General features: G+C 43.1%; 1 protein-coding gene across 3 annotated transcripts in view; it reads right to left on the bottom strand.

Moving 5' to 3' along the window:
• Nucleotides 1-8276: 8276 nt before the first annotated feature.
• si (sucrase-isomaltase) overlaps nt 8277-23910 on the bottom strand; it is a 148448-nt gene continuing 132814 nt past the window's right edge. For all 3 annotated transcript variants that reach the window (XM_014215243.3, XM_014215242.3, XM_045724816.2), the window contains exons 41-48: nt 19696-19844; nt 18841-18925; nt 18218-18274; nt 17968-18092; nt 17519-17607; nt 16612-16661; nt 14238-14408; nt 8277-9022 (exon numbers count right to left, since the gene is read on the bottom strand). In XM_014215243.3, the coding sequence (XP_014070718.3) occupies nt 8945-9022; nt 14238-14408; nt 16612-16661; nt 17519-17607; nt 17968-18092; nt 18218-18274; nt 18841-18925; nt 19696-19844 (804 nt within the window). In that variant the 3' untranslated portion in view covers nt 8277-8944. The remainder of the gene's footprint in view (nt 9023-14237; nt 14409-16611; nt 16662-17518; nt 17608-17967; nt 18093-18217; nt 18275-18840; nt 18926-19695; nt 19845-23910) is intronic.

Here is a 23910-nt window from a genome sequence, read left to right as displayed (position 1 = left end):
TCACGGCCGGTTGCGATACAGCCCGCGATCCAACCTGGGTCTGTAGTGACGCCTCTAGCACTGCGCCGCAGTGCCTTAGACCGCTGCGCCACTCGGTCACAACTAACAGGACTCTTCCTGTACAGCTCTAATTGGAATGTCCACACTGAAATATTAGATTTTTGAATGTGTGAGAGCATAAGGTAAGAGGTTCATTCCCACAGGTCAAGAAGGTAGCCTAGCGGTTAGAGAGGCCAGCCAGCAACCGGAGGATTGACAGTTCAACCAGGACAAGAAGGGAAACAATCTGTGGGGATGTGAACTTATAACCAGAGGGTTGCTGGTTTCAAATCCTAGATGCCGTTGCCGGATGATGTGCCCTTGAGTAAGGCACTTAACCCCCACAACAACTGCTTCACGGATGCCCATTGTGGCAGTCCCATGCTCCATCTATATATCTGTAACAGTCCCCTACTCCAACCTCTATACTGTATGTCTGTAACAGTCCCCTGCTCCAACATCTATATATCTGTAACAGTCCCCTGCTCCAACATATATATATCTGTAACAGTCCCCTACTCCAACATCTATACTGTATGTCTGTAACAGTCCCCTACTCCAACATCTATACTGTATGTCTGTAACAGTCCCCTACTCCAACATCTATACTGTATGTCTGTAACAGTCCCCTGCTCCAACCTCTATATATCTGTAACAGTCCCCTGCTCCAACATCTATATATCTGTAACAGTCCCCTACTCCAACATCTATACTGTATGTCTGTAACAGTCCCCTACTCCAACCTCTATACTGTATGTCTGTAACAGTCCCCTGCTCCAACATCTATGCTGTATGTCTGTAACAGTCCCCTACTCCAACATCTATATATCTGTAACAGTCCCCTGCTCCAACATCTATATATCTGTAACAGTCCCCTGCTCCAACATCTATATATCTGTAACAGTCCCCTACTCCAACATCTATACTGTATGTCTGTAACAGTCCCCTACTCCAACATCTATACTGTATGTCTGTAACAGTCCTCTACTCCAACATCTATACTGTATGTCTGTAACAGTCCCCTGCTCCAACCTCTATATATCTGTAACAGTCCCCTGCTCCAACATCTATATATCTGTAACAGTCCCCTGCTCCAACATCTATACTGTATGTCTGTAACAGTCCCCTACTCCAACCTCTATACTATATATCTGTAACAGTCCCCTACTCCAACATCTATACTGTATGTCTGCAACAGTCCCCTGCTCCAACATCAATATATATGTAACAGTCCCCTGCTCCAACATCTATACTGTATGTCTGTAACAGTCCCCTACTCCAACCTCTATACTGTATGTCTGTAACAGTCCCCTACTCCAACATCTATACTGTATGTCTGTAACAGTCCCCTGCTCCAACATCTATATATCTGTAACAGTCCCCTGCTCCAACATCTATACTGTATGTCTGTAACAGTCCTTGTGAACCTGTGTACAATTGACAAATATAATGATCTGAATCTTAGTCTCCAGGCTTTGGGTTTGTTGTGTTTGAAGTGTTTCCGTGGGGAAGAGGACAGTACCGTGTGTGTCCCACAGTGACGGCTATAATGGGGCAGAGATTAAGACCTGAGAAGCAAGGGGCTCGAGTGGTAACATATTATACCATGTCTTTATTCTGGCCTCAGTAGGTCCCTGTTTTGAGCCAGATGTAATATGTAGATGTATAGTGATGACTGGTCCCTAAAGACAGATCATTAGACTATCACGTCTGTTCCACATGTTCTCATAATAAATACCCAGAAAACACATTATTATGGGGAAGGGCAGTGACGAACAAAGGGTGATGATGATGATGATAATGTCGGTAGTTACGATGAGAGCCATGTCATCTGTAGCACATCTGAGGATGTAGTTTTAATAAAGTATATATTAATTAAAGTCACGCTGGTCATAATACACTTTACTTAAAGGGACTCCACAGCTGTCAATGAATTGTGCTTATTTACGGTCAGTTTAGCAGTTTGTCTTTTATAGTTATTAAAGTAAGGATTTGGAGAGGGTAAGGTGGTCATTGATCTGTGCCTAAAGGTAACTTCTACCCAGTGTCTGGAGTCTCCTTACTGACAGGAGGGGTCCATCTCTGGAATGAAAAAAGTTTATTCAAATGCTTCTCCAATGGCAACAGTCGAAGAACCCTTTTTCACTTCTAGATAACCCCTTTTTTTCTAAGAGTGCAAAGGAAGATGACGTTTTTAGGCTGCCATCGCTACCCTTTGAGGGTCAATGTTGTGTGAATCACACTTCAGCAGGGCAGGCAAATGGAACGAAGAACTAGAGACCATTGTGACACATTCTATACAAGAGAGGTCCTTGTCTGAGATTGGAAAGCTTCTGTCCCTCTATAAATGACATTCCGGGCTTGTGACATTGACAGTGAAAAAAGCTACTTACAGGGAAATGTTCCAGGTAAGTGTCTTGAGTTGGAGTCACAGAAGTCTTCTCTCTAGACCAGGCTTGGTCCAAATGCCGGCCCGTGACCTGATTCAATACGTCCCGCGGAATCATGCTCAGATCACATAAAGAATTTGCGATAGTAAAGTTTTGAAAAAACGTATTTGTCATTCAAATTAAAAGGCCAATGAAGGCATTTTGAAGGCAGGAATAAATAACAACTGCACGAGGACAGACAGTAACTGACAGGCTGACACACACGTCGCAGTTACAAATAGTAGCTAGCTAGAAATTGTGAAAAAATGAGTTTGTCAAAGATTTCAAAGAAAAGCAAAGTAGACAATGAATGTAGGGTATTCCAGCAAGAGCGGATATCGAAGTATTTCTTTATTGAGGTATGAGGGAAAGCTGTGTGCTTAGTGTGCAAAGAGAGCATCGCTGTTTTGAAAGACTACAACTTGTCCCGATTTCAAAGTGTTGGAAAACGACATGCTGTCTGGCAAAAGACAGACAGAAAACACAGGTATAAATACCCAGGGGATAATGGGGAAGATGGGCGACACCTGGAGGGGGGTGGAGACAAGCATAAGGACAGGTGAATCAGATCAGGCCTGACACAGAGACTTCACTCCTCACACTGATTGAGTAGTTTAAATGTAATGTAGAGCTCTCTCTCTTTCTTGTGTTTTTGTACAACCCGTTAACAAGGGTTCTCTACGAGGTGCTGAATGCACAGTGTACTTTTCCCTCCATGTAGTTCATTACATGTTTAATAATGAAAATATCTACCAAAAGGAGAACAGGGATGTGGTTTATTTCTGTGCATGTTAAAAAAGTAATATAAGTAGCCTATCTGGACGTGATTTACAGTAGATATAGCTGTCAACACAGTCATACACATGGTGTATAATCCTGTAATATTATTCTGGCCCACGATGGCAAAAAATATATTCTAATGTGGCCCTCAATGGAAAATAATTACCCAAGCCTGCTCTAGACCCTCATGGTACCTTACGGGAATAAAACACAGCTAAGTCCAGAGAAATACAGAGGGTTGTTTCTTTCGTTAGCAACAACACACAGACATGTAATGACCTGTCTGAAGAGGATAGAGGAAGGACACTAGTCAGGACATCTTAGTCAGTACCCTCATGCCCTTGTTTCCCTGTCACCCTTGCGCCCTGCCCCTGTCCGCCCCCTTGTCTCTGTGCCCAGAGGTAAGGACGGGGTAAGTGAAGGGAAGAGTTTGTGCCAGAGACTCGGTGTCACACCGTGAAATGGCTTGTAATGATCATGTGATACAAGATTGTTTCTGTGTATGTGTGTATGTTTATGTGTGTTGGGACGTGTGTGTGTGTGTGTGTGTGTGTGTGTGTGTGTGTGTGTGTGTGTGTGTGTGTGTGTGCCAGGCAGTGAAATTGCTCGTGAGTATTCGGTAAGACAGGGTGTTATTGGGCTGTCAGCACGGTAACACTGCTCACAGAATGACGGGGTGGTGGAGAGAGAGAGAGAGAGAGAGAGAGAGAGAGAGAGAGAGAGAGAGAGAGAGAGAGAGAGAGAGAGAGAGAGAGAGAGAGAGAGAGAGAGAGAGAGAGAGAGAGAGAGACTGATAATGAGTTATAGATAAAGATATATAGAAAGAAAGAATGAAAGAGAGAGAGAGACAAAGAGAGGGAATAAAAAGGAATAATATGCTCTGTGTGTGCCATCGCATTTCATTTCTGATGACATTACAAAGCTTACAGTTTCAAACAATGCCACTGAGAGTCCAGCAACTTGTGATAGGAGGTGACAGCTCCAAAGGCTTACAGTTCCCTTCTGATATTCCCACTGTCTTTGACCAGATATCAAAAACACACTGAAAGAGTAGAAGTGGCATCCTTTATACCAAATGGCAACCAGAGGTATTCAAACAAAACAACTCCAGCCTGATGGCGTGATAACCCAAGGTTGGGTACCACGCTGAAACTGTAGACAAATGGACAACAGATCTCTGTTGGGAAAATGAAGGCAAAGGGATTTCATTGTATGTGCAACACACATGAGGAGTACATCTGATCAAAGATATATAAAACTGTCACGTCCTGACCAGTAAAAGGGGTTATTTGTCATTGTAGTTTGGTCAGGGCGTGGCAAGGGGTGTTTGTTTTGTGTGTTTCGGTGTTTTTGGTTTAGGTTCTATGTTTTCTATTTCTATGTGGGTTTTCTAGTTTTTCTATTTCTATGTTAGTTTTGGGAATGACCTCCAATTAGAGGCAGCTGGTTGTCGTTGCCTCTAATTGGAGGCCATATTTAGTAGAGGTTTGTTTCACTTGTGTTTTGTGGGTGGATATTTTCTGTATAGCCTGGGAGCCTTATGGAACTGTTTTTCGTCGTTTGTTTATTTTGTTGAAGTGTTTTCTTCAAATAAATTAAGAAGATGAGCACTTTACCCGCTGCGCCTTGGTCCAATCCTTGCGACGCCCATGACAAAAACATTAAAATCAGGATTTAGACAAAGAGAATATTTTGAAAGGATGAAAGACAGATAAAGGATTGGGCTGTCCTGCTAGAGTAGATACAGCGAGTAGCCCAGGCTATGAACCTACAGGGGATTCTCATTTGGGCAGAAGTCTTTCCTCTCCTCAACTCCTTCCTCTTCCTCTCTTCCGTGACCCGGAAACTGTTAAGTGGTCCAGTGCTCAAGGAGAGTTTCATTTGTTAGAAGGTCGAACACGGACTCTGATGATATCCTCCTCAGGTTCCCCTAATGTTAGTCATTAACCACAGATATAACATTCTCCTCAGGTTCCCCTAATGTTAGTCATTAACCAGCAGATATAACATTCTCCTCAGGTTCCCCTAATGTTAGTCATTAACCACAGATATAACATTCTCCTCAGGTTCCCCTAATGTTAGTCATTAACCACAGATATAACATTCTCCTCAGGTTCCCCTAATGTTAGTCATTAAGCAGCAGATATAACATTCTCCTCAGGTTCCCCTAATGTTAGTCATTAAGCCAGCAGATATAACATTCTCCTCAGGTTCCCCTAATGTTAGTCATTAACCAGCAGATATAACATTCTCCTCAGGTTCCCCTAATGTTAGTCATTAACCACAGATATAACATTCTCCTCAGGTTACCCTAATGTTAGTCATTAACCACAGATATAACATTCTCCTCAGGTTCCCCTAATGTTAGTCATTAACCACAGATATAACATTCTCCTCAGGTTCCCCTAATGTTAGTCATTAACCACAGATATAACATTCTCCTCAGGTTACCCTAATGTTAGTCATTAACCACAGATATAACATTCTCCTCAGGTTCCCCTAATGTTAGTCATTAACCACAGATATAACATTCTCCTCAGGTTCCCCTAATGTTAGTCATTAACCACAGATATAACATTCTCCTCAGGTTCCCCTAATGTTAGTCATTAACCACAGATATAACATTCTCCTCAGGTTACCCTAATGTTAGTCATTAACCACAGATATAACATTCTCCTCAGGTTCCCCTAATGTTAGTCATTAACCACAGATATAACATTCTCCTCAGGTTCCCCTAATGTTAGTCATTAACCACAGATATAACATTCTCCTCAGGTTCCCCTAATGTTAGTCATAGCAGCAGATATAACATTCTCCTCAGGTTACCCTAATGTTAGTCATAGCAGCAGATATAACATTCTCCTCAGGTTACCCTAATGTTAGTCATTAACCAGCAGATATAACATTCTCCTCAGGTTACCCTAATGTTAGTCATTAACCAGCAGATATAACATTCTCCTCAGGTTACCCTAATGTTAGTCATTAAGCAGCTCCCCACAACACAGCTGGAGTAATATCTCAAACCCCCAAGGCTGTGTGAGAGGAGGATATACAGTGCGCATGATGCTATGCCTGGATGTGTGTCTGTTTGGCCATGTGTTTCCTTGTATATCTTACTGTCTGCTTGCTCAACTATGTCTACATTTAGTGTGTTAGTGTATGAAGGAGAGCGAGTGAGAGAGAGTGAGAGAGAGAGAGCAAGGGAAAGAGGGAGAGAGATAAAGGGAGAGAGAGAGAGAAAGGGAGAGATAGAGGGAGAGGGACAGGAGAGAGAGAGAGGGGGAGAGGGACAGGAGAGAGAGAGAAGAGAGAGAGAGAGAGGGAGAGGGACAAGAGAGATAGAAGAGAGAGAGATAGAGAGATCGAGAGGGACAGGAGAGAGAGAGAGGGACAGGAGAGAGAGAGAGATAGATAGAGGGAGAGGGACAGGAGAGAGAGAGAGGGACAGGAGAGAGAGGGAGAGGGACAGGAGAGAGAGAAGAGAGAGAGGAGAGCACAAACACAGCATATAGCAGTAGATGAGACCACAGCACTCAGAGTCACGTCAAAGCTTTGATGGCGTCACAGTGTTTTCATTCTACCTTTCATCCTTTTTCTTCCCCTCATTTTCCCCTCCATCTGCGACACACTTGTGTCACTCCATCATCACAATAACAAAGACACATTCTTCCTTCAGATCAAACACCTGACGGGAAGGTTTCACAGGAAGCATATTGATTCATCTCAGATTGGATCTACATGGTTGAAAAAATAACTTGAAAACCTGGAAGAACATTGTCCTACTTTAAGTTGATATATAGAGGAAATACGTGATCTCTGGTGAAGAATAACCATTGTCGTTGAGCAGAGAAAAAACTTCACATTTTAATTTAAAGCATAGTCAGAGGTGTCCCTTCTGTTCAATATGAATGGAGTTAAAGAGAGATGGTGCACAGGCAATGTATTTGTGTGTGTGTGTGTGTGTGTGTGTGTGTGTGTGTGTGTGTGTGTGTGTGTGTGTGTGTGTGTGTGTGAGACAACCAGGCCAGTCTAAGCAGTGTTCCCAAAACACTGGGTGGTGCATGGTGTTCCAGACAGTGTTGCTAATTGAATAGGTGTTCTGACTGTGCTCTTCCTCCTGCAATAAAACCAAGTCATTATCCTCCTAGACAGACACACACCACACGCCATCTGAACACACGCAAGCACACACACACACACACACACACACACACACACACACACACACACACACACACACACACACACACACACACACACACACACACACACACACACACACACACACACACCGCACACACACACACACAAACCATTAGAATATTCCAACAAGGTCTCACAGTCTCATTGCAGAATTAGACGTCTATTCACGTTTCTACAAATGTCAAATTTTGAAGTTGCTCCTAACATCAAATTTCGAAATATTTTTGACATCCTGGATTGACTCCTCCCGCTCAGTATCCTTCTGTTTCTCCAAATGTATAATTTAGAAGTTGCTCCAAACATAAAATTTCGAAATCACTCTTGAGTGATCTACCTGAATATTCATCAGTGTCTCACAGTGACAAGATCCCTTCCTCTCAGCCACCCCATCCCCCCGAGGGACTGCCGATTAGAGCGGAAATCAAGTTGAGGTCCCCGTGGCTAAATTGATATCATTATGTTTACAGCAGAATTAATAATTGATTATTGTATCGTTAGATGGGAGTTTAATGAGGTGTGACACTCAGGTAGATGGCTCGCCGCAGGTGAAAACCATAATTAGGGTCTAATTCCATTCCCAATACACACACACAAACACACAGACACTGTATCCCTTCCCTAATTAGCGTTACACTCCGACACTCTGAAAAGTTTGCAGCCCTTAGTTCCACTCCAGCAGACTGGTGCTTCTCGTTCTCGTACTTCAGGGTACAAATTAAATATTGGCTGGATCTCAATAGTGTATAGTTCCTTCTTACCCTCAACTACTCTACTTTTCAATGGTAAAGTCAACACATACAAATAAAGTTGATAAAAAAACGAACATTCTTCTATTTCAGGTCAGTTTATTTATGTTACACATGATTTAGAATTAAATGAGACATTCAAATAGACAATTGCGGATTGTGGAAATTTTAAAACAGTGGTGTAAAGTACATAATTACAAATACTTTAAAGTTCTACTTAACTTGTTTATGGGGGGGGGGGGGGTATCTGTACTTTACTATTTCTATTTTTGACAACTTTTATTTTGACTGTACTTTTAATGTACAGTCCATACATTTTCCCTGACACCAAAAAGTACTCGTTACATTTTGAATGTTTAGCAGGACAGGAAAACGGTCCAAAATATCTAGCAGTAAACACATGTTTCATTTGTAAATTATATTGGAGTGTTGGAGTGTGCCCCTGGCAATCCGTAATTTTAAATAATAACAAATGGTGCCGTTTGGTTTGCGTTAAGGAATTTGAAATCATTTATACTTTTACTTTTGATACTTAAGTATATTTTAGCAATTACATTTACTTTTCAAACTTAAGTATATATAAAACCAAATACTTTTAAACCTTTACTCAAATAGTATTTTACTGGGTGACTTTCACTTTTTCTATTAAGGTATCTATACTTTTATTCAAGTATGACAATTGGGCACTTTTCCCACCACTGTTTAAATAACACATTGTATGGCAATGCAGTGTGTATGTGAATGTGATTAGGTGTTGGTTTTCCACATGAGCGTGAAGCCCTGGTCCATGCGGAATGATAAATCAGTGGCATCAGCAATCAGCTCCTAGAGGAAAACACATTATCAGTTCAAATACATCTCTCATCATCACACTGATGATCACATACAATGCATGGTATGACTGGTTGGGTATACACACGGCATGTAAACACACACACACACACACACACACACACACACACACACACACACACACACACACACACACACACACACACACACACACACACACACACACACACACACAGCATGTAAACACACACACACACACACATCATGTAACACACACACAAACACACACACACACACAGCATGTAAACACACACACATACAAACACACACACACACATCATGTAAACACACACACACAAACACATACACACACACACACACAAACAGACTCAGCATGTAAACACACACACACACACACACACAGACACACACACACACACTCACTCCCCCCCCCCCCCCCCGTACACACACACACACACACATCATGTAAACACACACACAAACACACACACACACATCATGTAAACACACACACACACACACACACACACACAGACACACACACACACACACATCATGTACACACACACACACACACACACACACACACACACACACACACACACACACACACACACACACACACAGCATGTAAACACACACATACGGCATGATCAGAACTCTGAACTCACAGTGCATACTAACAAAATAGTCATTTTCACCACTCTTGTTTGGGGAAATGTGAAACTGAATAGATAACGTAGTATGTGTTTGTATTGAGCCAAACCCTTCAGATATAACATACACTACCATTCAAAAGTTCGGGGTCACTTAGAAATGTCCTTGTTTTTTCAAGAAAATCCAATTTTTTGCCCATTAAAATAACATCAAATTTATCAGAAATACAGTGTAGACATTGTTAATGTAGTAAATGACTATTGTAGCAGGAAACTGATTATTCTTTTAATGAAATATCTACATAGGCGTACAGAGGCCCATTATCATCAACCATCACTCCTGTGTTCCAATGGCACATTGTGTTAGCTAATCCAAGTTTATATTTTAAAAGGCTAATTGATCATTAGAAAACACTTTTGCAATTATGTTAGCACAGCTGAAAACTGTTGTTCTGGTTAAAGAAGCAATAAAACTGGCCTTCTTTAGACTAGTTGAGAGTATCTGGAGCATCAGCATTTGTGGGTTCGTTTAGATGCTCAAAATGGCCAGAAACAAAGAACTTTCTTCTGAAACTTGCCAGTCTATTCTTGTTCTGAGAAATGAAGGCTAGTCCATGCAAGAAATTGCGAAGAAACTGAAGATCTTGTACAATGATGTGTACAACTCCCTTCATAGAACAGCGCAAACTGGCTCTAACCAGAATAGAAAGAGGAGTGGGAGGCCCCAGTGCACAACTAAGCAGGGGGACAAGTACATTAGAGTGTCTAGTTTGAGAAACAGATGCCTCACAAGTCCTCAACTGGCAGCTTCATTAAATAGTACCCGCAAAACACCAGTCTCAACGTCAACAGCGAAGAGGTGACTCCGGGATGCTGGCCTTCTAGGCCGAGTTCCTCTGTCCAGTGTCTGTGTTCTTTTGCCCATCTTAATCTTTTCTTTTTATTGGCCAGTCTGAGATATTGCTTTTTCTTTGCAACTCTGCCTAGAAGGCCAGCATCCCGGAGTCGCCTCTTCACTGTCGATGTTGAGACTGGGGTTTGCAGGTACTATTTAATGAAGCTCCCAGTTGAGGACTTGTGAGGCATCTGTTTCTCAAACTAGACACTCTAATGTACTTGTCCTCTTGCTCAGTTGTGCACCGGGGCCTCCCACTCCTATTTCTATTCTGGTTAGAGCCAGTTTTGGCTGATTGGCCAGTTTGGACTGATTTCTTTTGATTTTCCCATGATGTCAAGCAAAAAGGTTTGAAGGTAGGCCTTGAAATACATCCACAGGTACACCTCCAATTGACTCAAATGATATCAATCAGACTATCAGAAGCTTCTAAAGCCATGACATAATTTTCTGGAATTTTCCAAGTATTTTAAAGGCACAGTCAACTTAGTGTATGTAAACTTCTGACCCACTGGAATTGTGATACAGTGAATTATAAGTTAAATAATCTGTCTTTAAACAATTGTTGGAAAAATGACTTGTGTCATGCAGAAAGTATATGTCCTAACCGACTTGACAAAACTATAGTTTGTTAACAAGAAATGTGTGGAGTGGTAGAAAAACGAGTTTTAATGACTCCAACCTAAGTGTATGTAAACTTCCAACTTCAACTGTATATAGGAGTGCTTGTGTGTGTGTGTGCTTTGTGTGTGTGTGCGTGAGTGCGTGTGCGTGTGTGTGTGTGTGTGTGTGTGTGTGTGTGTGTGTGTGTGTGTGTGTGTGGCGTGTGTGCGTGTGTGCTTTGTGTGTGTGTGTGTTTGTGTGTGTGTGTGTCTGTGTGTGTTTGTGTAGCATGAGCCAGACACTAACATGGTGAACGAGAGATGGAACAACCTGTAATTTGAACTTGTTATCCAGTGTGAAATAACTAAATGAGATGAATGGATGGGCTGCTGCTAGAATACCATTTATTTAAATACATGACTACTGCATCCCTGTTTCTTTCCCTCCACAACCTGGGATTAATCTCAGTCTCCTATGTTCCCTCTCCAATGATTATTGATGGAGTGTGTTGCTATCGGTTACAAGACGTTGATAGTCATAGTGAATAAAGTATACTGTACCTCCGAATTAAGACGCTTCATCACAGGGTAAATGAGTATACAGACAAAATGTCATCTTACAAATGTGTCCTCTAACCATCTGTTACTCCTGCCTTACTACTGCCATCCATCTCCTCCGCTGTGGATTAGTATTGTCTTACACTTCCTGTACTCTCTGTGTAACTTCCTCTGGCTGCTCTTCCTGCTCGTAGCTCATGTTTATGACAAAGGAACCACAAGGTGACCTCCCTGATTACAGCTATTAGATAATGAGTCATGGCAGACATCTTGTTCTGGCAGATCATCACCCATCCGCTGTGGGGACAATTCTAAGCCTACAGTCTAGTCACTGTTGTAAGGCAGCCTGTGGCACAATGTGCTTGGCCCAAAGTCAAAGACTAACTGGGGTAGAGCAGAACCTCTGAATAGACATCCTCTTCTTTATCAGTTCTGCTCTGCTTGTTTGTTCTGAGTGTGTTGTGCTGTGTTCTGTTAAGTTGTGCTGTGTTCTGTTAAGTTGTGGCGAGGTGTGTTGTGTTTTGGTGGGGTGTGGTGTCTTTTGGTGTGGTGTGGTATGTTGTGTTGTGGTGTGATGTGCTGTGGTGCGTTGTGTTGAGTGTGTTGTGTTGAGTGTGTTGTGTTAGGCAATGCTTGTGTTGTGGTGTAGTGTGGTGTGGTGTGTTGTGGTGTAGTGTGGTGTGTTGTGGTGTAGTGTGGTATGGTGTGTTGTGGTGTAGTGTGGTGTGTTGTAGTGTAGTGTGGTATGGTGTGTTGTGTGGTATGGTGTGTTGTGGTGTAGTGTGGTGTGTTGTGGTGTAGCGTGGTATGGTGTGATGTGGTGTAGTGTGGTATGATGTGTTGTGGTGTAGTGTGGTATGGTGTGGTGTAGTGTGGTATGGTGTGTTGTGGTGTAGTGTGGTATGGTGTGTTGTGTGGTATGGTGTGTTGTGGTGTAGTGTGGTATGTTGTGGTGTATGTGTGGTATGGTGTGTTGTGGTGTAGTGTGGTGTGTTGTGGTGTAGTGTGGTGTGTTGTAGTGTAGTGTGGTATGGTGTGTTGTGGTGTAGTGTGGTATGGTGTGGTGTGTTGTGGTGTAGTGTGGTATGGTGTGTTGTGGTGTAGTGTGGTGTGTTGTGGTGTAGTGTGGTGTGTTGTGGTGTAGTGTGGTATGGTGTGTTGTGGTGTAGTGTGGTGTGTTGTGGTGTAGTGTGGTGTGTTGTGGTGTAGTGTGGTATGGGGTGGTGTAGTGTGGTGTGTTGTGGTGTAGTGTGGTGTGTTGTGGTGTAGTGTGGTATGGTGTGTTGTGGTGTAGTGTGGTATGGTGTGTTGTGGTGTAGTGTGGTGTGTTGTAGTGTAGTGTGGTATGGTGTAGTGTGGTATGGTGTGGTGTGGTGTAGTGTGGTATGGTGTGTTGTAGTGTGGTATGGTGTGTTGTGGTGTAGTGTGGTGTGTTGTGTTGTAGTGTAGTGTGGTATGGTGTGTTGTAGTGTAGTGTGGTATGGTGTGGTGTAGTGTGGTATGGTGTGTTGTGGTGTAGTGTGGTTGGTGTGTGTGGTGTAGTGTGGTATGGTGTGGTGTGTTGTGGTGTAGTGTGGTATGGTGTGTTGTGGTGTAGTGTGGTGTGTTGTGGTGTAGTGTGGTGTGTTGTGTTGTGGTGTAGTGTGGTGTGTTGTGGTGTGTTGTGGTGTAGTGTGGTGTGTTGTGTTGTGGTGTAGTGTGGTGTGTTGTGGTGTAGTGTGGTGTGGTGTGTTGTGGTGTAGTGTGGTGTGTTGTGGTGTAGTGTGGTATGGTGTGTTGTGGTGTAGAGTGGTGTGTTGTGGTGTAGTGTGGTATGGTGTGTTGTGGTGTAGTGTGGTATGGTGTGTTGTGGTGTAGTGTGGTATGGTGTGTTGTGTTGTGGTGTAGTGTGGTGTGTGTGGTGGTGAAGTGTGGTGTGTTGTGGTGTAGTGTGGTATGGTGTGTTGTGGTGTAGCGTGGTATGGTGTAGTGTAGTGTGGTGTGTTGTGGTGTAGTGTGGTGTGTTGTGGTGTAGTGTGGTGTGTTGTGGTGTAGTGTGGTATGGTGTAGTGTAGTGTGGTGTAGTGTGGTGTAGTGTGGTGTGTTGTGGTGTAGTGTGGTATGGTGTGTTGTGGTGTAGTGTGGTGTGTTGTGGTGTAGTCTGGTGTGTTGTGGTGTAGTGTGGTGTGTTGTGGTGTAGTGTGGTATGGTGTGTTGTGGTGTAGTGTAGTGTGGTGTGGTGTGTTGTGGTGAAGTGTGGTGTGTTGTGGTGTAGTGTGGTATGGTGTGTTGTGGTGTAGCGTGGTATGGTGTAGTGTAGTGTGGTGTGTTGTGGTGTAGTGTGGTGTGTTGTGGTGTAGTGTGGTGTGTTGTGGTGTAGTGTGGTATGGTGTAGTGTAGTGTGGTGTAGTGTGGTGTAGTGTGGTGTGTTGTGGTGTAGTGTGGTATGGTGTGTTGTGGTGTAGTGTGGTGTGTTGTGGTGTAGTCTGGTGTGTTGTGGTGTAGTGTGGTGTGTTGTGGTGTAGTGTGTGTCTCACCTCAGTGATGATGTTGTGTTGAAGGGTGACGTTTTTTATTGAGCCTGATATATCTCGTATGGTGACCTCTGTGACAGGAACGCTACCGACCCCCCACACCTTCACCACACCCAGGGTCAGCCTCTCAGTGACCGGCAGACCACTGAACATCACATGGCAGGTCAGGGTGTTCTGGGGCGACAGGGGGCAGGAGAGAAAGGTCAAAGTTGTCTATCATGGTGATTGATAGTACACATAAACAGCATATTGTAGCGATTGATAGTACATGTAAACAGTATATCATGGTGATTGATGGTACATGTAAACAGTATATCATGGTGATTGATAGTACATGTAAACAGTATATCATGGTGATTGATAGTACATATAAACAGCATATCATGGTGATTGATAGTACATGTAAACAGCATATCATGGTGATTGATAGTACATGTAAACAGTATATCATGGTGATTGATAGTACATGTAAACAGTATATCATGGTGATTGATAGTACATGTAAACAGCATATCATGGTGATTGATAGTACATGTAAACAGCATATCATGGTGATTGATAGTACATGTAAACAGTATATCATGGTGATTGATAGTACATGTAAACAGTATATCATGGTGATTGATAGTACATGTAAACAGTATATCATGGTGATTGATAGTACATATAAAGAGCATATCATGGTGATTGATAGTACATGTAAACAGTATATCATGGTGATTGATAGTACATGTAAACAGTATGTCATGGTGATTGATAGTACATGTAAACAGTATATCATGGTGATTGATAGTACATGTAAACAGTATATCATGGTGATTGATAGTACATGTAAACAGTATATCATGGTGATTGATAGTACATGTAAACAGTATGTCATGGTGATTGATAGTACATATAAACAGCTAAATGACTTAAATGTAAATGTAAATATCATGGTGATTGATAGTACATGTAAACAGTATATCATGGTGATTGATAGTGCATATAAACAGTTGGAGTTGGACTTGAACCAATGAAACTACACTACTGTTACAGGGCAATCACACAACCACAAAGTAGAGACCTCTTAAAGTGGTGATACTACACTACCACCCCTAATGCCAGCCTACTTACCAAAACACACGCACGCAGACAGACAGACAGACAGACAGACAGACAGACAGACAGACAGACAGACAGACAGACACACAGACACACACACACACACACACACACACACACACACACACACACACACACTCTCACACACACACACCTAACTACTGAAAAATTAGCTCTTCTTGGCTGGACCGATATCCATTTGTAGATGAGTTGAGCTCATGTGTGTTCTAGTCAATTCTGGCTCCATTCTGGCCTCATTCTGCTCTCATTCTGGCCTCATTCTGGCCTCATTCTGGCCTCACTCTGGCCTCACTATGGCCTCACTCTGGCCTCACTCTGGTCTCACTCTGGCCTCACTCTGGGGTCACTCTGGGGTCACTCTGGGGTCACTCTGGCCTCACTCTGGTCTCACTCTGGCCTCACTCTGGTCTCACTCTGGCCTCACTCTGGGGTCACTCTGGCCTCACTCTGGCCTCACTGTGGCTCAATTCTAGCCTCATTTCTGGCTCCATTCTGGCTCCATTCGCCATGTTTATCATTATCAGGATTATTTGAGGATTTAAATCACCAGAAGGAGCTGCTCCGTGCTGTGGCTGTTCTGATTAACTGGGTTTTATTGTCACACACACATCCATCCAATGTGGCATATTACCCACAGATCAGCTGGGCAGCACTGTCCTCATTGCCTGACTCCTCCTCCCATATCTGACTCTCATAACTGGTCCAGACACACACACACACACACACACACACACACACACACACACACACACACACACACACACACACACACACACACACACACACACACACACACACACACACACACACACTCTCTCTCTCTCTGGCTCAGTAATGTCAGTGAAATTGTTTTGGAATGGGGCTAATGGCAGGCAGAGGACAGCCACAGATGTTTGGCTACCAAAGTGAGTGTGTGTGTGTGAGAGTGTCTGTACGTGTGTTTGTGTGGTGTGTGTGTGTGTGTGTGTGTGTATGTGATTCCCATTGGTCACAGTAATGACTGAGTTTCTGCCCTATCACAAACGAACATAAACCACTGGTTAGTAAACAGTGTGTTCTGGTTGTACCCCAAGCAGGAGTTTATTCACCCCAACCCCAGGAAGAAGAGACGATTGGGCCGTCTACTGGTGCTGGTTCACATTCACTCCAATCCATAACAACAACAAAGTGCTTTTGAGTGACGTTCAAGAAGCTAGACACTGAAAGGGTTCTCTCGTCCCAGGTCAGGTAACCTGTCAACATGTGAACTCACCGAAGCAACTGTGAACGAGTTGTGTAGGTACTGCTTACTCGCATACGTATCTGGGAAGGGGGGGAGAGAGAGAGAGAGGGAAAGAGGGAGAGAGAGAATAGAGAGAGAAGAGAGGAGAGAAAGAGGGAGAGAGAGAGAGATAAAAGAGTGAGTGATGGAGAGCATATTTCCAGGCAGAGACAGGGTTATTACAGTAATAGTTCCTGTCACTCTTCTTCTCTCTTCTTCTATCTGACAGGAGCCCTCATACCACTTCAAACACACTCCACCATGTCAGAGACAGACACTGTGTGTGTGTGTGTGTGTGCGTGTGTGTGTGTGTGTGTGCATGCGTGTGTGCGCACTCAGCACTGCATCAAAGCTGTGTGTCCCTGTCTGCTTAGCATTTTTGGGAATTAATTTTGTTTTATTCTGTGTTTCTATGTCTGTGTGTGTGTGTCTGTGTATATCTGTTGTGTTTGTCTGTGTGTGTCTGTGTGTGGGTTTGTGTGTGTGTATGTATGTCTGTTTGTGTGTGTGTGTGTGTGTCTGTGTATGTGTGTGTATGTGTCCCTGTGTGTGTGGTGTGTGTGCGTGTGTGTGTGTGTCTGTGTATGTGTGTATGTGTCCCTGTGTGTGTGGTGTATGTATGTCTGTGTATGTCTGTGTGTGTCTGTGTGTGTGTGTCTGCCTGTGTGTGTCTTTCTGTGTGTACGTGTATGTCTGTGTGTGTGTGGTGTATGTGTGTACATGTATGTCTGTGTGTGTGTCTGTGTATGTCTCTGTGTGTGTGGTGTATGTATGTCTGTGTGTGTGTCCCTGTGTGTCCCTGTGTGTCCCGTGTGTGTGTGTGTGTGTGTGTGTGTGTGTGTGTGTGTGTGTGTGTGTGTGTGTGTGTGTGTGTGTGTGTGTGTGTGTGTCTACTCACCAATCCCCTCCCCATCATCCCAGAACAGGGAACCATGTGCAGTTCCACTGTCGCTCAGGGCAACGATCAGCCCCATAGGATTCTTCCGACTGAAGGGGAGTGGAGAGAGACAATCAGAGAGAGAGAGAGAGAGAGAGAGGTGATTGTGGACCGCTGAAGGACAATGACAAGTGTATGTCACCTGCAGTGCATTGTGGGGGTTTATTTATACCTCTTTCTAAGGACAGACATTAACATTCATGCTGCTGAGTTACATCTGATCCCTCACCATTGTCTCCCTCCCTCCACAATGAATATCACATCTAACACACACACACACACACACACGCACGCACGCACGCACGCACGCACACACATACCTGTAGTGTATATTGTTCTCTGGTTTCACACACACACACACACACACACACACACACACACACACACACACACACACACACACACACAACCTGTAGTGTGTGTTGTTCTCTGGTTTCTGCCAGGGCAGGATGTGTCCTCCTCTCACGTGGAGGTTGATGTGGTCTAGAGGTGTTGGCATGGTAACCATCTGGCCCTTCACCCCTACAGCCTTGGCCTAGACACACCATTACAACAGAATACATCATTAATATGAATACAACATTCATCCTAAATGGATTTAACATCAATTTCTACATTTATATCAATCACAATGTGTGTGAGGGTGTATTGGTGCCTCACCGTGTGGAAGTCATACCAGAGGTCGTCTGGGACGTAGCCCTCTACCTCTCTGGCCCCCTGTCAATCAAATAGGGTCAAATAACACATTAAATGAAAATAACTATATTACATTACTAGTTGGAATTGTTATTTGGGAACTTTGACAGGGAATTTGTTACAAATATATAAAGTGGTTAGTTACTTCATCCAGGACAGATATATTTGTGGTTAGTTACATCATCCAGGACAGATATATGTGTGGTTAGTTACTTCATCCAGGACAGATATATTTGTGGTTAGTTACATCATCCAGGACAGATATATGTGTGGTTAGTTACATAATCCAGGACAGCTATATAAGTGGTCAGTTACCTCATCCAGGACAGATATATAAGTGGTTAGTTACCTCATCCAGGACAGACACATAAGTGGTTAGTTACCTCATCCAGGACCAATATATAAGTGGTTAGTTACCTCATCCAGGACAGACACACAAGTGGTTAGTTACCTCATCCAGGACAGACACATAAGTGGTTAGAAACCTCATCCAGGACAGATATATAAGTGGTTAGTTACCTCATCCAGGACAGATATATAAGTGGTTAGTTACCTCATCCAGGACCAATATATATGTGGTTAGTTACCTCATCCAGGACCGGGCTGATGAGCAGAGCAGGGCCCCACAGGAACTGTCTGTGGATGTCCCACGTCTTCCTGTCACTCACAAACCTGCCAGAGGACACATTGATACACACTCATGTCAAGGGTACACTTCTCCTCCATCTATTGAAAAAGACGAGGTGAAACCCATATCGATTATATACACAGCCAGGTCAGGAAGCCTAGTGGTTAGAGCGTTGGACTAGTAACTGAAAGGTTGCTAGATCAAATCCCCCGAGCTGACAAGGTAAACATCTGTCGTTCTGCCCCCTGAACAAGGCAGTTAACCCACTGTTCCTAGGCCGTTATTGAAAATAAGAATTTGTTCTTAACTGACTTGCCAGGTTAAATACAGGTAAAAATAATATTCAGTATTCAACATAAATCCATGTCAGAGGATGTCGGGAGATGACGTGGAAACTGGGCAACAGTGACTACTTTTACCTTCAAGCAGGTTTTAGTTTTTTCTAGGTCATTGACAGGGATGACAGATGGACGTAAGCATCTGCCTCTGGTGTCAAAGGTTGTACGTTTGAATCGAGTGACAGAAAGTAGTTTAAAAAAAAATAATGTATGTTTATCCCAAACCTTAACCCTTACCTTAACCAGAGTTCATACCAACATTTTAAAATGTTGGAGTTAATGCCTAAACTTAAACCTAACCTTTGAAATGAAGAGTTAATGCCTAAAATGAACCGGAAACATGTTGAAATTTCGAAATTTGAAGTTTGAGAAACATGTATGAACTTCTAATTCTGACATGAGACTGTGAGAGCTAGTTGAATATGTATGTGTGTGTATGTGTGTGTGTGTGTGTGTGTTTGTGTGTGTGTACTCACTCATGCAGCAGCGGTCGGACCACTGTACTTCCTTCGCTGTGGGCGTAAAACATGAGTGTGTAGAGGTAGGGAAGGAGAGTGTAGCGAATATTCAACACATGACGAGAAGCCTCAGAAAACGATGCATTCCACGATACAGGGTCTTGTCTCTGTAACACACACACACACACACACACACACACACACAGAAACACACACACACACACACACACACACACACAGAAAGACAGAAACACACACACACACACACACAAACAGAAACACACACACACAGAAACACACACACACAGAAACACACACACACACAGAAACACGCACACACACAGAAACACGCACACACACACACACACATTCAGAAACACACACAAACAGAAACACACACACACACACACACACACACAGAAACACACACACACAGAAACACACACACACACACACACACACACACACACACACACACACACACACACACACACACACACACACACACACACACACACACACACACACACAGAAACACACACACAGAAACACACACACACACAGAAACACACACAGAGCACAGAGTAGTTAATGACAGTACAGCTGCACATGTGGTGTCTTGTAAATGTAACCAGATTGCCTTAAAGAACTATAGGTCCAGAAAAGTTATTTACACACTATAGGTACAGAACAGTTATTTACACACTATAGGTACAGAACAGTTATTTACACACTATAGGTCCAGAAAAGTTATTTACACACTATAGGTCCAGAACAGTTATTTACACACTATAGGTCCAGAACAGTTATTTACACAATATAGGTCCACAACAGTTATTTACACACTGTAGGTACAGAACAGTTATTTACACAATATAGGTCCACAACAGTTATTTACACACTGTAGGAACAGAACAGTTATTTACACACTATAGGTCCAGAACAGTTATTTACACACTATAGGTCCAGAACAGTTATTTACACACTATAGGTACAGAACAGTTATTTACACAATATAGAAGTGAGGGAAAAAAGTATTTGATCCCCTACTGATTTTGTACGTTTGCCCACTGACAAGGAAATGATCAGTCTATAATTTTAATAGTAGGTTTATTTGAACAGAGAGAGACAAAATAACAACAACAAAAAATCCAGAAAAACGCATGTCAAAAATGTTATATATTTATTTGCATTTTAATGAGGGAAATAAGTATTTAACCCCCTCTCAATCAGAAAGATTTCTGGCTCCCAGGTGTCTTTTATACAGGTAACGAGCTGAGATTAGCAGCACACTCTTAATAAAGGGAGTGCTCCTAATCTCAGCTTGTTACCTGTATAAAAGACACCTGTCCACAGAAGCAATCAATCAATCAGATTCCAAACTCTCCACCATGGCCAAGACCAAAGAGCTCTCTAAGGATGTCAGGGACAAGATTGTAGACCTACACAAGGCTGGAATGGGCTACAAGACCATCGCCAAGCAGCTTGGTGAGAAGGTGACAACAGTTGGTGCGATTATTCGCAAATGGAAGAAACACAAAAGAACTGTCAATCTCCCTCAGCCTGGGGCTCCATGCAAGATCTCACCTCGTGGAGTTGCAATGATCATGAGAATGGTGAGGAACCAGCCCAGAACTACACGGGAGGATCTTGTCAATGATCTCAAGGCAGCTGGGACCATAGTCACCAAGAAAACAATTGGTAACACACTATGCCGTGAAGGACTGAAATCCTGCAGTGCCCGCAAGGTCCCCCTGCTCAAGAAAGCACATATACATGCCCGTCTGAAGTTTGCCAATGAACATCTGAATGATTCAGAGGACAACTGGGTGAAAGTGTTGGGGTCAGATGAGACCAAAATGGAGCTCTTTGGCATCAACTCAACTCGCCGTGTTTGGAGGAGGAGGAATGCTGCCTATGACCCCAAGAACACCATCCCCACCGTCAAACATGGAGGTGGAAACATTATGCTTTGGGGGTGTTTTTCTGGACAACTTCACCGCATCAAAGGGACGATGGACGGGGCCATGTACCGTCAAATCTTGGTGAGAACCTCCTTCCCTCAGCCAGGGCATTGAAAAGGGTCGTGGATGGGTATTCCAGCATGACAATGACCCAAAACACACGGCCAAGGCAACAAAGGAGTGGCTCAAGAAGAAGCACATTAAGGTCCTGGAGTGGCCTAGCCAGTCTCCAGACCTTAATCCCATAGAAAATCTATGGAGGGAGCTGAAGGTTCGAGTTGCCAAACGTCAGCCTCGAAACCTTAATGACTTGGAGAAGATCTGCAAAGAGGAGTTGGACAAAATCCCTCCTGAGATGTGTGCAAACTTGATGGCCAACTACAAGAAGCGTCTGACCTCTGTGATTGCCAACAAGGGTTTTGCCACCAAGTACTAAGTCATGTTTTGCAGAGGGGTCAAATACTTATTTCCTTCATTAAAATGCAAATCATTTTATAACATTTTCTGACATGCGTTTTTCTGGATTTTTTTGTTGTTATTCTGTCTCTCACTGTTCAAATATACCTACCATTAAAATTATAGACTGATCATTTCTTTGTCAGTGGGCAAACGTACACAATCAGTCAATGTTGATGATGAGTATTTCTGTCATTTGATTTGGCTCTGCAATTTCACCGGATGTTATTTGAGACAATGCATTACTGAACATAACGTGCCAATTTAAACTGAGGTTTTTGGACATAAAGAGGGACATTATCGAACAAAACAAACATTTATTGTGTAACATGTAGTCCTGGGAGTGCCACCAGATGAAGATCATCAAAGGTTAGTGATTCATTTAATCACTATTTCTGACTTTTGTGAGTCCTCTCCTTGGCTGGAAAATGTCTGTATGGTTTCTTGTGGCTAGGCGCTGTCCTAACATAATCGCATGATTATGTGCTTTCGCCGTAAAGCCTTTTTGAAATCAGACACTGCGGTTGGATTAACAAGAAGTTTATCTTTAAAATTGTGTATAATACTTGTATGTTTCAGGAATTTTAATTATGGGATTTCTGTTGTTTGAATTTGGTGCCCTGCAATTTCACTGGCTGTTGTCAAGGTGGGACGCTAGCATCCCAATGATACCAGAGAGGTTAAGACATGAAGGTCAGTCAATGCAGAACATTGAAAGTTTCTTCAAGTGCAGTCGGAAAAACCATCAAACGCTATGATGAAACTGGCTCTCATGAGGACAGCCACAGGAAAGGAAGACCCAGAGTTTCCTCTGCTGCAGAGGATAAGTTCATTAGAGTTACCAGCCTCAGAAATTGCAGCCCAATAAATGCTTCATAGAGTTCAAGTAACAGACACATTTCAACATCAACTGTTCAGAGGAGACTACGTGAATCATGCCTTCATGGTCAAACTACTGCAATGAAAGCACTACTATAGGACACCAATAAGAAGAGTCTTGCTTGGACCAAGAAACACAAACAATGGACATTAGATTGGTGGAAATCTGTACAATGGTCTGATGAGTCCAAATATGAGATTTTTGGTTCCAACCGCCGTGTCTTTGTGAGACGCAGAGTAGGTGAACGGATGATCTCTGCTTGTGTGGTTCCCACCGTTAAGCACGGAGGAGTAGGTGTAATGGTGTTGGGGTGCTTTGCTGGTAACTCTGTCAGTGATGTATTTAGAATTCAAGGAACACTTAACCAGCATGGTTAGCACAGCATTCTGCAGCGATATGCCATCCCATCTGGTTGCGCTTATTTGGACTTTGATTTGTTTTTCAACAAGACAATGACCCAACACACCTCCAGGCTGTCTAAGGGCTATTTGACCAATAAGGAGAGTGATAGAAGGCTGCATCAGATGACCTGGCATCCACAATTACCCGACCTCAACCCAATTGAAATGGTTTAGGATGAGTTTGACTGCAGAGTGAAGGAAAATCAGCCAACAAGTGCTCGAGCGTATGTTGGACTCCTTCATGACTGTTGGAAAAGCATTCCAGGTGAGAGAATGCCAAGAGTATGCAAAGCTGTCATCAAGGCCAGAACATAACAGTTATGTTCACATACACACTATGAATTAGTTTTAAAAAGAAACATAGGGTCTGTGTTTATTTTGTAATAGTTGTTGGGTTAAGTGGGTTTATGGAACATGTAATGGTCAGCCTGCCAGGAAATAACCTGGCACACACACACACACACACACACACACACACACACACACACACACACACACACACACACACACACACACACACACGGAAACACAC

This window comes from Salmo salar, chromosome 09 (genome assembly GCF_965601325.2).
Source record: "Salmo salar chromosome 09, fSalSal1, whole genome shotgun sequence".
Taxonomy (NCBI): domain Eukaryota; kingdom Metazoa; phylum Chordata; class Actinopteri; order Salmoniformes; family Salmonidae; genus Salmo; species Salmo salar.
Note: the sequence above shows the minus strand (reverse complement) of the source record. Positions and strands in the feature narration are given on the sequence as shown.